Source organism: Pyrus communis, chromosome 1 (assembly GCF_963583255.1).
Source record: "Pyrus communis chromosome 1, drPyrComm1.1, whole genome shotgun sequence".
Taxonomy (NCBI): domain Eukaryota; kingdom Viridiplantae; phylum Streptophyta; class Magnoliopsida; order Rosales; family Rosaceae; genus Pyrus; species Pyrus communis.
The window spans coordinates 9968890-9982155 of record NC_084803.1 but is presented as its reverse complement, the minus strand read 5'-3'; the positions used below and the strand labels follow the sequence as shown (position 1 = coordinate 9982155).

At 40.5% G+C, this 13266-nt stretch overlaps 3 protein-coding genes across 5 annotated transcripts; 2 read left to right on the top strand and 1 right to left on the bottom strand.

Moving 5' to 3' along the window:
• The first annotated feature begins 584 nt into the window (after positions 1 to 584).
• On the top strand, positions 585 to 6725 carry LOC137740376 (RAF-like serine/threonine-protein kinase PRAF). 2 transcript variants are annotated; one of them, XM_068480262.1, is made up of 11 exons: positions 585 to 918; positions 1275 to 3172; positions 3263 to 4409; positions 4501 to 4688; positions 4808 to 4879; positions 4955 to 5107; positions 5220 to 5383; positions 5466 to 5613; positions 5836 to 5958; positions 6071 to 6158; positions 6268 to 6725. In XM_068480262.1, exons 2-11 carry the CDS (start codon positions 1277 to 1279, stop codon positions 6465 to 6467), a joined length of 4179 nt encoding a protein of 1392 aa, XP_068336363.1. In that variant the 5' UTR covers positions 585 to 918; positions 1275 to 1276; the 3' UTR covers positions 6468 to 6725. The 2 variants fall into 2 exon arrangements, with proteins under 2 accessions (XP_068336363.1, XP_068336356.1); XM_068480255.1 differs by having other exon boundaries at positions 1275 to 4409.
• Positions 6726 to 7815: 1090 nt separating this feature from the next.
• On the bottom strand, positions 7816 to 11330 carry LOC137740646 (homeobox protein knotted-1-like LET12). Of its 2 annotated transcripts, none has more exons than XM_068480488.1 (6): positions 10615 to 11330; positions 10222 to 10342; positions 9436 to 9626; positions 9225 to 9356; positions 8997 to 9133; positions 7816 to 8898 (listed from the first exon to the last, which is right to left on the bottom strand). In XM_068480488.1, exons 1-6 carry the CDS (start codon positions 11104 to 11106, stop codon positions 8895 to 8897), a joined length of 1077 nt encoding a protein of 358 aa, XP_068336589.1. In that variant the 5' UTR covers positions 11107 to 11330; the 3' UTR covers positions 7816 to 8894. The 2 variants fall into 2 exon arrangements, with proteins under 2 accessions (XP_068336589.1, XP_068336586.1); XM_068480485.1 differs by having other exon boundaries at positions 7816 to 8906; positions 10615 to 11329.
• LOC137740230 (uncharacterized) lies at positions 7909 to 8406 on the top strand. The gene has a single exon (XM_068480106.1). The coding sequence runs from the start codon at positions 7909 to 7911 to the stop codon at positions 8404 to 8406; it is 498 nt and encodes a 165-aa protein (XP_068336207.1).
• Positions 11331 to 13266: the final 1936 nt, after the last annotated feature.

The following is a 13266-nucleotide window of genomic DNA, read 5'->3' as shown; positions in this document are numbered from 1 at the left end:
CTATAATGGAAATTTGGCGAATTTCAGATGTTGCGCTTCAACATAAACTCATAGGTAATGTATTATCTTCTTTAACTTCTAATGGAATGTGTTTAACATTCATTACTAACGATAGCATGCTTTTCTGTATTTTAAAACCAAACAACCCTAATTAGTAACATAATCATTCGTTATATTGACTATTATCATGCGATCAAAGTAATTAGTGATTGATCACGAACCAAAATAAGAAGTTAAGGCTTTAAGTTGTGATTGGAAATCATGCCATGATTGCAGTTGAAAAAAAGAAATAACCGCAATTAGATATGAAATCACTACAAAAAACTCTATCATAAAGAATGTAATTAAATAATATGTTGCATAGTATAATTTGTCCATAATTTAATATTATATTTGAAGGAACTTTCCAAGAACTTACTTTTGTATTTGTCTTCTCCCACCCTTCCATCCAATTCAAAAAAATTGAGATAATCTGTAGTGTCTCTGTGTATATATATTGTAGATCTTAGGCAAATCTCCCAAGTACCCACAGGACATAATACTACGCTTTTTTGACTGATAAATCACAATCTTGCATGAAACAATCCACGTGTCTTCCCCCCCATCACCTTCTCTGTTCTCCAAGACTCCAAACCAAAACCAAATCTTCTCCCTGAAGCCCGCTGCCATTTCCTACACAAACATCATATTTTCCCGAGAAAATAAAAATCCCATCCGGAAAATATTCACGATGGATGGGACAATAAAAAGCGAGAAAGTGCCGAGGATCTGTTCTGGGGACGCTTGTCACTCTGGGCTTTGATTCCTTTGGAGTTTGGAAACTGCACTCCACCGACTCGGACTCTCTTTGTTTCTTCTTCTCCATCTTATCTAACACCATACACACTCTCTCTTCTCGAAACGCCCACTTTTAATCTGGTACTTAATCTCTCTCTGTATTTTTTTTTCAATCATTTTTGTTTATTGTGCCTGTTTTGGATATAAAGCTGTTAAAATTTTGTTATAGTTTGGTGCAATCTGGCTAGGGTTTATAGCAGATGATTAGGAAACTTCAATACTTGAATTAGAATTAAGAAATTGGAAATATAAATTGAAAAGACCTTAGCTTTGTCGCAATCCAGACGAAAAGATTTTAGCTTTATCGAATTTTGATCATGGGTTTCTTATTTAGGATTGATTTTGCAGACCCTTGATTTAAATTTGATTATTTACGATTGATTTTCAAGCCTTGATTGAAATTTTATTTATTTTTTATTTTTTTTAATTATTTGTAGACATGGCGTTTGATCAAAATTCGTTCCCCAAAGAATTGAGACCATTGAATGTAGCTCGAACTGTGGCCGAAGAGCCCCGCATTGCTCAGGCTACTACAGCTGGTCGAAACCCTGATAGATTTTTCCCTAGCCACTTGGTCCGTGAAGATAATAGCCATAATTCACTACCTGTTTTTTACCAAGCACCGGTGGCCTCAGAGGCTGGGCATGTTGGCCTAGGGTATGGAAATGCCGTGTCGGGGGTGCCCACCTGGTGCCCTAGCCCCCGCATTGCTGTGCCGGTGGGGCATCCAGGTGTGAACCCTTCCGTTGGTGTTGGAATTGGTTACAGTCCTAATTTGGGCAGTCGGGTTGGTGGCAGTGCTGTTGATCTTGTATGCTCTGCTACTACAACAACTGCTTCTGGGCCTTCTGGCTGTAGTTCGAACATGTGTAATAGGAGTGCTGGCGGTGGTTTAGATCATGGAGTTAATGATATGACAGCTAGGTTCGGTTATAATCCCAATTTAGGGAATAAGGTCAGTGGCAATGTTGCTGATCAGACTGGAAATGATTTGACATCGGGGTATGGTTATAGTGCCAATTTGGGCAGTCGTGGCAGTGGGACTGATCAAGCAAGTGATGACGGTGGAGATGATTCTGTGTCTGGGAAGAAAATAAAGCTTCTGTGCAGCTTTGGCGGAAAGATTTTGCCCAGACCAAGTGATGGAATGTTGAGGTATGTTGGAGGGCATACAAGGATTATTAGTGTTCGGAGAGATGTGAGCTTCAATGATCTAGTGCAGAAGATGGTGGATACATATGGGCAACCTGTGGTTATTAAATACCAGCTCCCCGATGAGGATCTTGATGCACTGGTGTCAGTTGCATGTGCTGATGATCTTGACAATATGAAGGATGAGTATGGGAAGTTGGTCGAGGGATCTCCAGATGGGTCAGCAAAGTTGAGGGTATTTTTGTTTTCTGCTTCGGAAGTTGATCCATCTGGTGTTGTACAATTGGGGGATTTACATAATAGTGAGCAGAGATATGTTGATGCTGTCAATGGGATTACGGATGGGGTGAGTGTTGGTATTGCGAGGAAGGAGAGCAATGCAAGTGCAGCTTCAACACAAAATTCTGATTTTAGTGGAACTGATGTCATTGATAACTCAGTTCCTGGTCAAGGGGACAATACTGGACATCCATCAGCGGGCAAGTTATCACCAAAAGGGAATTCAGCTACTTCTCATGACACTAGTACAAGGCTGGTATTTGTGGATCCTAAGCCTGCAATTTATTCTGAAGTTTCTACAATTCCATTGGTCATTCCTGTAGTTAAGTCTGGGCCTCCCCAAACACCATCTTCTCAGCCAGAGGGTGAGTTAGAAAGATCTGTGCCCGTTACAGTATCACAGCAGCAACTGGGATTGCAGCAACCTGGAATTGGCTTTTCTTCCGCTGCTCCTTATCTGCAAACTTATGTTGGTCCTCGCCGAGAAGTTATGACACGGACAGATCATATCCAGCTTCCTCCTCAGATGGGTTTCCCAAGTCCTCATCCAATGGGGACTGCTCATCCTGTATTCACCCAACAGCAATACGGTGATAGTGTTGCTGGCATCACCCCGCATCACTTCATTCCTGCAGTGCACATGACAAGGACTCCCTCGTATTCTCATGTTAATATAAGACCAAGTGTGCTTCAGCCATTGATCCATCCTCAACAGGCTCGGTTGGATAATTATGCGGACAAGAGTACCTTTGTTCCCGGGGTCGTCCAGCTTGCGGCTGAACAAAGCTATAATTCCTATCAGGTTCAAGTACCGTCAACAACAGCAGGAGGTGCTTACGGATGGCATCAGGTTCAACCACCGGAGCATGTGATTTACCATGATGGATTGGTATCTCACCAACAGGTAATGTATCCTGAGAAATCCACAGGGTTCGAAGACTGTTATATGTGTCAGAACACATTACCTCATGCACATTCTGATAATGTGGTACAGGTTCAGAGAGACATTGGCGGAAGCCCAGTATCTGATTCAAGTCCAACGTATTATAGTCCTTGGCTAGAGGAGAATTTGCTAGCTCAGCCGATGAACAAGGTTATCGTAAGTGGACCACTAGGAGAAGGTAATTTTGGCCAAGGAGTTGAGGCTCGACCCAGGGTTCAAGTTCCAGTAGATCCTCTTCTCATAACATCTTATTCAAATGAGACTGGCCTCTCCCAGATTTCAACTCCAGAGGGCGTTATCCAGAGAGGAGGTGACGTGCAATCACCGAATAGTGCATTCATGGTCAATATTCCTCAGCGTTGTCAAGACGATGTTGTTCAACAACATCCAACACCATTTCAGTACCAGGTTAAACAGGAAAATTTAGGTAATGATCCTTTTAATCAAGATGTACCTCTTGTTGGAGGCGCACCTGTGGTTCGCGAATCTCCAACTGCATATGATCATTTGAGACAAATTGACGGGAGGATGGAGGCCCTCACGATAAATCCCACTGAGATTTATGTTAATAAGGAGCATGGTAAATCACCTGAGGATACATGTGGAAGGGAAGACAGCTTTGATCATAAAACACCACAAGTTGGGGGTAGAGATGTGGCTCTAGATAACATCGTTGACAAATTTGGCAGGAATCATTTTAAGCCAACCGAAGTATCAGCTTCTTCCCCTGCCGAAGTCTCACATGGGTATAGTTCACAGCCAGTAGAATTCTATGATTTAGGACAGCAATCTGTGTGGGGAAATCCTGAATCTTATCTGCAATCAAGAGTTGGAATGCATCTTCGTGATTCGTATGAATCTAACTATGGAAACCCTGTTGTTTCTACCCATCTCACTAATGGAATTCAACCTCCTCCTGAATGGGAGGATGAGAACATGAGATTGCTGCCGAAGATGGTACCTAACGAGAGGGAAGTTATTACCTCAAATGGTGTCGGTGCCCAGGACTCCTCAAACTCATTGTTCAGCAATCAGGATCCTTGGAGTTTGCGACACGATACTCAATTGCCTCCTAGGCCGACCAAAATACAATTGAGAAAAGAACAATTTACAGAAATGCAAATGGATGGTGGAGGTCAACTGCCAATGGGTAATTTGAACAGGGATCTTGGTTCAAAGCATGCCCCGTCTTCCAAAGGTTGGTTAGTGATGATTTGCTTTTACTTTCTGGATAAGTTAATTGCTTATTTCATATGAATTTTTCTTATTTTTTCGCTTCTTTGTCGTAGGATCAGCAGAAGAACAAATAAAGCAAGAACTTCAAGCTGTTGCTGAGGGAGTAGCTGCCTGTGTTTTTCTGTCATCTACGCCATCAGATTCTTACTTGCATGATAAAAATGAGTCTGCTTATGAATCCAATCGAGATGAAGAGGTTCAAAACAATGCTGCAGGGATGCAAAACAGATCGGAAAGTGAGGTATTTAAGAATTCATGTGTTGGATGTGTGAGAATATTTCATTATTTGTGTGTTCTGCCCTCTCTCGAAAAATATTCTAGGCTCTCCTATTGTTCATCATCTTACTTTTTCTATTTTAGGATGTCAAATTCAACTTTGCAGATAAGCCAAATCTTGGTTTTCCAGTAGCAGATGGCCTAGGCAGGTTGCAGGTGAAAAATTGGTTTCCATTAATAGGTATTGTGATATTTACCTGTAACATTGACTGAGTAATTTTCTTTTGGCAGATTATAAAGAACAGTGACCTTGAAGAGCTGAGAGAATTAGGTTCTGGAACTTTCGGTACTGTTTATCATGGAAAATGGAGGGGCACCGATGTTGCAATCAAAAGAATCAATGATAGGTGTTTTGCTGGGAAGCCTTCAGAACAGGAGCGCACGGTTTGTCTTTTCATTGCACTAGTTTTAAAACTTTTAGCTTTTATTTATTTATTTATTTATACCTCATTTACTTAATCTGTATTTGGTGGTTTATGTATTCAATTTCAAACAGAGAGAGGATTTCTGGAATGAGGCCATCAAGCTTGCTGACTTGCACCACCCCAATGTGGTAGCTTTCTATGGCATTGTGCTTGACGGACTGGGAGGTTCTGTGGCAACAGTGACAGAATACATGGTTAATGGTTCTCTGAGAAATGCTTTGCAGAAAAATGAGAAGTAATGTATTTGTTTGGCTTTTTGTTCTTCGTTTGTAATTTTCAATTGGGATGAAAATCTGACATAAATTTAAATTTATCAGGAGTCTGGACAAGCGCAAGCGCCTCATGATTGCAATGGATGTGGCATTCGGAATGGAGTACCTGCATGAAAAGAAGATAGTACACTTTGATTTGAAAAGTGACAACTTACTTGTCAATCTTCGAGATCCACACCGCCCAATATGCAAGGTAGTTCCTTAATTGTGCCCCATGCATCATATTCTGGTCCATGTTGTGGTTGCTGTGATCCTTCGTTTCTTATAATAAGCCACAAACTTGTTTAAAATGCGGCATTGTTTTCAAAAACACACATTTTTCATTGACATGCATTATAAGATGCTTCTGATGTAAAAGCTGTAATTCGTTTACTTGTTTAGAATATTGTGCTCACTGGTTTCTTTCTGATGCCAGGTCGGTGATTTGGGCCTATCTAAGGTGAAATGTCATACTCTGATCTCCGGTGGTGTGCGGGGAACACTTCCATGGATGGCACCAGAGCTGTTGAATGGTAGCAGTAGCCTTGTTTCTGAGAAGGTTTGTGTTTCTTATTTAATTTATTTTAAATCATCACTAAATGATTGCCACTCACTCTTAGCCCTGTTTTTATTGCTTAGCTATTTACTCCCTCTTTTGTTGCATACGTTAGGTCGATGTATTTTCTTTCGGTATTGTGCTGTGGGAGCTGCTGACTGGAGACGAACCATATGCGGATTTGCACTATGGTGCTATCATAGGTATCTTCTACAGCTTAATACAACTTGTCACTTCTTAAACATGATTGGCTTATCAAGGTTTTACTCAGATTTGAGATGCTGCTATCCTATTGCTCATATGTTAATGCAGGTGGTATTGTGAGCAACACATTGCGGCCACCAGTACCGGACTCTTGCGATCCTGAATGGAAATCACTGATGGAGACATGCTGGTCAGCCGAGCCATCTGAGAGATTGAGTTTCACCGAAATTGCAAATGAGTTACGTGGTATGGCAGCAAAAATTCCTCCTAAAGGACAGACCCAACCGCAGCAACCCCCGCCAACATAGCCTAAGGTTCGAAAATGATCTTAGCAAGTTGTTTCATCATCGGTGCCTCTCCCACACCGTTACCCTTGTGTTTCGGTCCCTTGGAAGATAACTTAATGTTTGCCTTGTTTTAATGTGATAGGGAAGTTGTTTTATTGTTTATAGAAAGTTTTAGGTCTTATAAAAGTTATACCTCATATAGGTTTTGCCTTTGAATCAACTTGGGTGTTTTCTGTCACTTTTAGACATGTCAATACAAGCATTGCTCATTGGATTGTATGCATTTTTTGTGTTGTTTTCTATCACGTTTTGACATCTTCTACTTTCCCCTAGTCGATTCGGGTTAGGCGAAACAAGCTGTTTGATTGGCCCGACTCGTAATCGAAACAAGGATTAAACCTTGTTAAATTCTTGAGGAAAATGTAATTTATCCAAGGAACTTGAGTGTTGTGAAGTTATTTGGCAATTTGCAGTGACAAGAAAATGTGATCCACAAAGTACAATTGTCCATTGAAGATTTACCTCGGAATTGGACATGATCGTTAATTAACTAAATGTCTGAACAAAGAGCATTTACTCAAGAACAAATTCTAAAATCTTATTTTGCCATAAAAATTTCCTTGCCAAAGCTTAATAGACTCGTTTCGGTTACTAAATTGAAAGAGAAATTTACCCACAACGGAAATGTCACTGTGACGATATTTTAAGTTTAACATATCACTTAGGCAGTTAGGCCCACTCCCTTGTATTCTGATCCTACTATCCCACTCTTGGTCCCAACTTATGAGTCTTTGGCCGGCCAGCCACATGGTCCCGACTAAAGAACTCCTCCAATTACATATCATCGTATTATGTGGATTAATTTTTTCACATGACATATAGTGTGATTGATTTAAGTTTCTTTGTAAATATTCTTTGCTTTTTATTGGGATATTCCCTACATTCTCTTATGCCATAACATATAAAATCAATAGAACGATATCATGCGAACAAATTAAAACGTCATAATATCGCATCATTGATCCAAAATACCACGGTGGCATTCCACATGTTTAGGCACGTCCGCGTTTCTTAGGGCGTGTGGGTTGTGGGGGATGTTTACGGCACCGCGTTAGCGCGAATCAACCTGAGCCGCCCAAAAACAAAACACGAAAGGGATACAGAGTCAGTCATAAGGTTTAAGATTTGCATTAGGAATTCCTTGTTTTGTTTTATTTCGGGTTCCGCGTAATATGATTAGGATTTTTTCCACAAATCCACACCGCCGTATCTTTCCTGGAAAATCCATAAATCCTAAATATTGGGCTACTCTTTGCATATATACACTCACACACGCGTATATGTGAGTATATTTCTTGTGTCCTTTTTCTTCTCTCCCGTTATATCCCTTTCCCTTCCCCTATAATTTAACACCCTTCCACTCCAAGTCTCGCCACAGATTCTCTCTAGACCAACCGTGATCATGTCAAACCACGGTTCACCTCGCGACGAACACGAAACAGATATGGATGTTTCTTCTTCTTGTTGCGGATTTCGTGGTTGCTTTAGGTTCTTCGGAAGCGCATATAGGAAACGCGACGACAATGTTTACGAACACTTGGTGCAGCAAGAAGGCAGAGGAAGAAACAAGGAGACGACATGGTGGAGGAAGAAGCTGAACGAGGCTAAGGAGTACACGGAGGCAGTCGGCGGTCCCAAGTGGAAGAACTTCATCAGAAAGATTGGTGGATACTGGGAGAGGCAAAAGAATAGGTTGCGTCGAAAAGAGAAGAATGCAGCGTTTCCGTACGATATTCATAGTTATGCTCTCAATTTCGACGAAGGTGTTGGTAGAGAAGGAGCCGATGCTGTTCTTGGCTTCACAGCGAGGTTTGCCGCTCCTTTTTCCAACGAACACGGTTCCATGGGCGGACCCGTTCATGGAACCGATGAATCAGCTTTCGTCAAATCCAGAGGTTAGATTCGGCCTCGTCTGCGCTGTCCTGTTTCCTATTTCGACGAGGTTTTATTGCGCTGTTCGAAACAGAACAATTTGTATGCTGTTCTCAGTGTATTTTTAGCCTTAAAATTTCAGATTCACATCAAAGTACATATCACTGCTATAGACAACTTTCTTAATAGCCATATATATTCATAGAAATATATATATTGAAAGCAAGCGTTTAATGTAGATATGCAATTCATATACAAAAAACCTATCTAGATCCACCGAAAATTGGTACATTTAGACCACCTGGTTCGTGTTACATGCTTAGAGTTTGATGATATGGTATTAGAAGACATGGATAGTGTCGGGGTGCCTCAGATTTGAAATGATCGATCCGAAGATGGAAGTATATCATTTGAAGGCTTGAAGCTTTTACTGTACGAGAAATATTAAGTTCCTTGCTCTCTGTTGCTGAATTTTCGACTAAGAGTTACATTTACTTCAATCGTTGGTTGTTCATGTCACCTGCATTACTTTTTTTCCAAATTACAGATTGAGACAAGTTTATTTTTCAGTTTATAAAAGCCGATCAATGCGAACAAAACGACCATACATAATACTACCTCTTGCGTTTGCTCTTAGGAACGGAAGTTGATGAAATGTTGCTGTGCCAATTCCTTTTTCTTTGATTAATAAACCAGTTATTAATCTGTTTCAATTGCAAGCCTGTTTCCTGCACTAATCTGGCTTTGTCTTCTTCCTATCGAAAGTGAAAGAGCGTCTTAGTAGCTATTACAAAAAATCTGCAAAACTGAAAGCTGTGAGGGAATTATAACAAAGTTCAAACTCACTGTTGGGTAAGGCCACTTGGAATGTGATTGCCACCAAGATTTTAAGACAGAAGTTGTGTCACCTGGCAGTTTCCCCGCTCTTCTCTTGCGCAGAATTTCCTCTCTAATGTCGACGATCTTTTCCTTGTAACCCTGATAAGCAGAGGTTATCAGCTACACTTGTAGTCCACATCGAAAATGTATATATACTCTGTAAGTCTGTAGTTCATACCTGTTTCAGCTCATGCTTCAGTTCCTGCCTTACGCGCTCCATCAAGGACCTCTCACTTTCAGTCGGAACAAGAGGGCCAAATCCCATGGTGTCAGGGCCATCCAGACTTCCATCATAGGAGTTGATGTCACTATCCACCTGGTCATCATCATCGGACATGGTAGCACCCGTTCCTTCACCCGTGGATACACCTGTGAAAGCAGCTTAAAATGTTGAACTGAAAACTATCCATAAATAAGTATGGATCCGATCAGCAACCAAAAAAGAGCAATAACAACTGATGAAGACACTACAGATAAGATGTTTTATCCTATATCTGAATTTATAGAGGCCGCCAATACAAAGTGATGACACTAATCAAAGCTAAAAGACTCAACGAAAACAAAAAGTTCGAGTCAGTGCAATTGCCGCCCACTTCTTTCCTCTCCAAACCGATGAAGTCTTTAACAGTGCCAGACTATGAACATGAACCTTAAACTCAAAACATAAGGAACGATAACAATGGTTTCGCTTTTGCAAAATCCTTCTTTTTGCAGATAACAAACACCTGAAGTTAAACATAGTTTTTTTGGGGGAGGGGCAATAAAAGTTCCAAACAACTATTAGGCAGCTTTATACAAAAGAAGCGCACATTGAGGTCACACCAAGAACAGTTCAGCACATGGGAAGTAACACTGATGTTCTTGTCCTTTTTCTCTGTTTCCTACTTTTCGTACAAAGTAAGCGAAATGGGGAGGCAGGGATCAAGATTTATGGGGCAATCGAAACTAAGGAAACAAAAATTACCTGTTAAGCTCTGCAGAGACTGATCGAGCTCCCAACACGCCATCACTGCTTCCATTGCGTGAACTCGGACATGTTGCTGCAGTTGTTCTTTGAAGGAACAAAGCAATAGAACATAATTCGTCTACAAAATCACAACGAGCGGAAGATCAGATGACAAAAGCCGAAAGTTTAACAGATTTATGAACAAATTCTAATTCCAAGCATGCCACTAATCAAAACTAGTAATTAAAGGGTTAAGATTCTCCAAAGCACTTGTAAAGTGGAATAGTTAGAGAATTAAACAACAGGATTCCTCACTGCCACCTCTCACTCTAAAAATATCCAGAAGTTAAAATTGTTTAGACTTTCAATCACTTGAAATTAGAAAATAATTAAGATTTAATTAGTGCTAACCATGAACAAATCAAGGTCTTTCTCATCCATGACTCCAACATCCCCATTGGCTCCCGAGTACTTGTCGACCACGCGCTGCGACTGCACGAGCTGCTCGTCGATCCTCGGCAGCTGATCGACCGGCGTCGCGATCCTCAAGCACGACACGTGCGCCGACACAAGCTGCTCGTACAGAGGATGTTCCACGATGTCGGCCTTGAACCTCGCGCTCTCGCACTCCAGCTCGTCTTCCCCCTCCTCCTCTTCTCCGCCGTCGTAGCCACTTATCTCCCTCCGGTTCCGATCGCTGCAGTTGCTGCTCTTCCCGGACGGCGATATAACCACGTCGTCGTTTCGCCCCGCGTCGTGGAGGCCACCGAAGCTGGTGTTCTGCTGACGGAAAGCGGCGTTGTTGAGCCACGTCGGAGCTCCGGACAGCGTCGGCTGATCCGCCGCGAAGGAGTGGAACGCCATTTCGTGAGGGGTCTGCTGGTGGTGGTGATGAAACGCCATTTTTGCAAGTTGAATTGTGAGAAAAGAGAGAGAAAATCTTAAAGCTTTTGGCTTTTCAGTGCATACATAGGAAAAGCGCGGTTTGGAAAAAAGCCAGAAGCGGCTTTTGAGTCAAGAGAGAAAGTGGGGTTTGGTGAAAGTTTGAAACTTGAATGTGTTCGATTAAGCAATTAAAGAAGAAGAAGGGGGAGTGCTGCTGTCTGCAGAGAGCGACGGAGAAGGAAATAAATGTTTGGAAAGAAAAGCTCTTTTTTGGGAGACGACGACTTTGTTTGAGTGAGGACCAAGGAGACGATTGGACGGCCAGATTTCATGACACGTGGATAATAAGACAAAATTGATTATTGCTGATTGTAATAAGTGTTCTAGACTTGCAGATTTGCAGTAAGTAGCTGTACCTATTCATGTGTGGACGTAGGCTCATAGGGGCATAGGGCACATTCTAATATGTAAACCGGATGTATTATATCTTTTACCACGTCACACGTACTTAAGAATTTTCAATAGGCGAGAGAATTTTTAATATGATCGCATTTCAAATTATTTGATGTTATTAATTTATTTATATGTATCGATTAATTAATCGGACCACCTTCACATTAGGCGTGTTTGCTCGTTGGAAGTTGTATTCGAATCGGGCCAAATTATATCCAAGTATAATAAGGTATTGTTTTGGGTAAAGTACAAAAACTACCTCAACTATTGAGATCACAACAGTTTCATACCTCATCTTTTAAAATTGACAATGTCATACCGCATCTTACGAATTTGTGACAATGTCATACCTCCGTCAATTTTTCTGTTAGTTTTTCTGTTAAGTGCTGACGTGGCTTGATTCGTGACCTACTTTCTATTAAAAACTAAAAAACAATTATTTAATATTTTTTAAATATTAAAATAATAATAAAAAGTAGAAAAGAAAAAAAAAACCCTCATTTCGTCCCTCCTCTCCCCATCTTCATCTTCTTTCCCCACCTGCAAATCCCAACAAAAAAAAAAAAAAATAAATAAATAAATCCAATTTGTCTTCCCCCCACACCCACACTCAATTTCCCCACACCCACACCCACACTCTTCTCCTTCTTGCAACCCAAAAAAAAAAAAAAAAAACCTAGATCCCGTCAGCGGGAAGATGGGTGCGCAGAGAAGGTGGAGGATGGGTGCGGAAGAGGATGTGGAGAATGGATGAAAGTGGTGGATTTGGGGTTTGATGGGTTTTCAAATTTTTTTTTTTCCCTTCTTTTTTTCCTCTTCTTCTATTTCCTCCTTCTTCCGCAAGGGAGTTGATGGTTTTTTTTTAAAAAAAAAAAAAAAAAAAAAAAAATTTCCTTCCTCCTTTTTTTCCTCTTCTTCTTCCTCTTCCTCCTTCTCCTTCTCTTTCTCCTTCTTCTTCTTCCGCAGGGGGGGGTGTTGATGGGTTTTCAATTTTTTTTTTATTTTTTCTTCCTCTTCTTCTTCTTCGTCCTTCTCCTTCTCCCTTCTTCTTCTTTCGCGCTGACAGGGGGAATATTTTTTTTTGTTTTTCCTTCCTCCTTTTTTTCCTCTTCTTCTTCTTCTTCCTCCTCTGCCTCCTCCTTCTCCTTCTTGTTCTTCTGCAGGGGGTTATTGGGTTTTCAAAATTTTTTAATTTTTTTTATTTTTTTGGGTTTGCAGGTGGGGGGGGGGGGGGAAGAAAATGAAGATGGGGAGAAGAGAGAGGAAGGGGAGGGGGAGGGGAGGGACAAACTGATGGTTTTTTTTTTTCTCTGCTTTTTATTATTATTTTAATATTTAAAAAATATTAAATAATTGTTTTTTAGTTTTTAATAATTTTTTAATAGAAAGTATGTTCCGAATCAAGCCACGTTAGCATTTAACAGAAAAACTAACAGAAAAATTGACGGAGGTATGACATTGTCACAAATTTGTAAGATGCGGTAAAACATTGTCAATTTTAAAAGATGAGGTATGAAACTGTTGTGACCCCAATAGTTGAGGTAGTTTTTTGTACTTTACCCTTTTTTTTTAAATTTTACTTTTTTTTATTATTTTAATATTTAAAAAATATTAAATATTTTTTTTTAGTTTTTAATAATATTTTATTAATTTTTTAATAGAAAGTGGTCCCCGTCACTTGCCACGTCAGCATTTAACAGAAAAACTAACAGAAAATTTGACGGA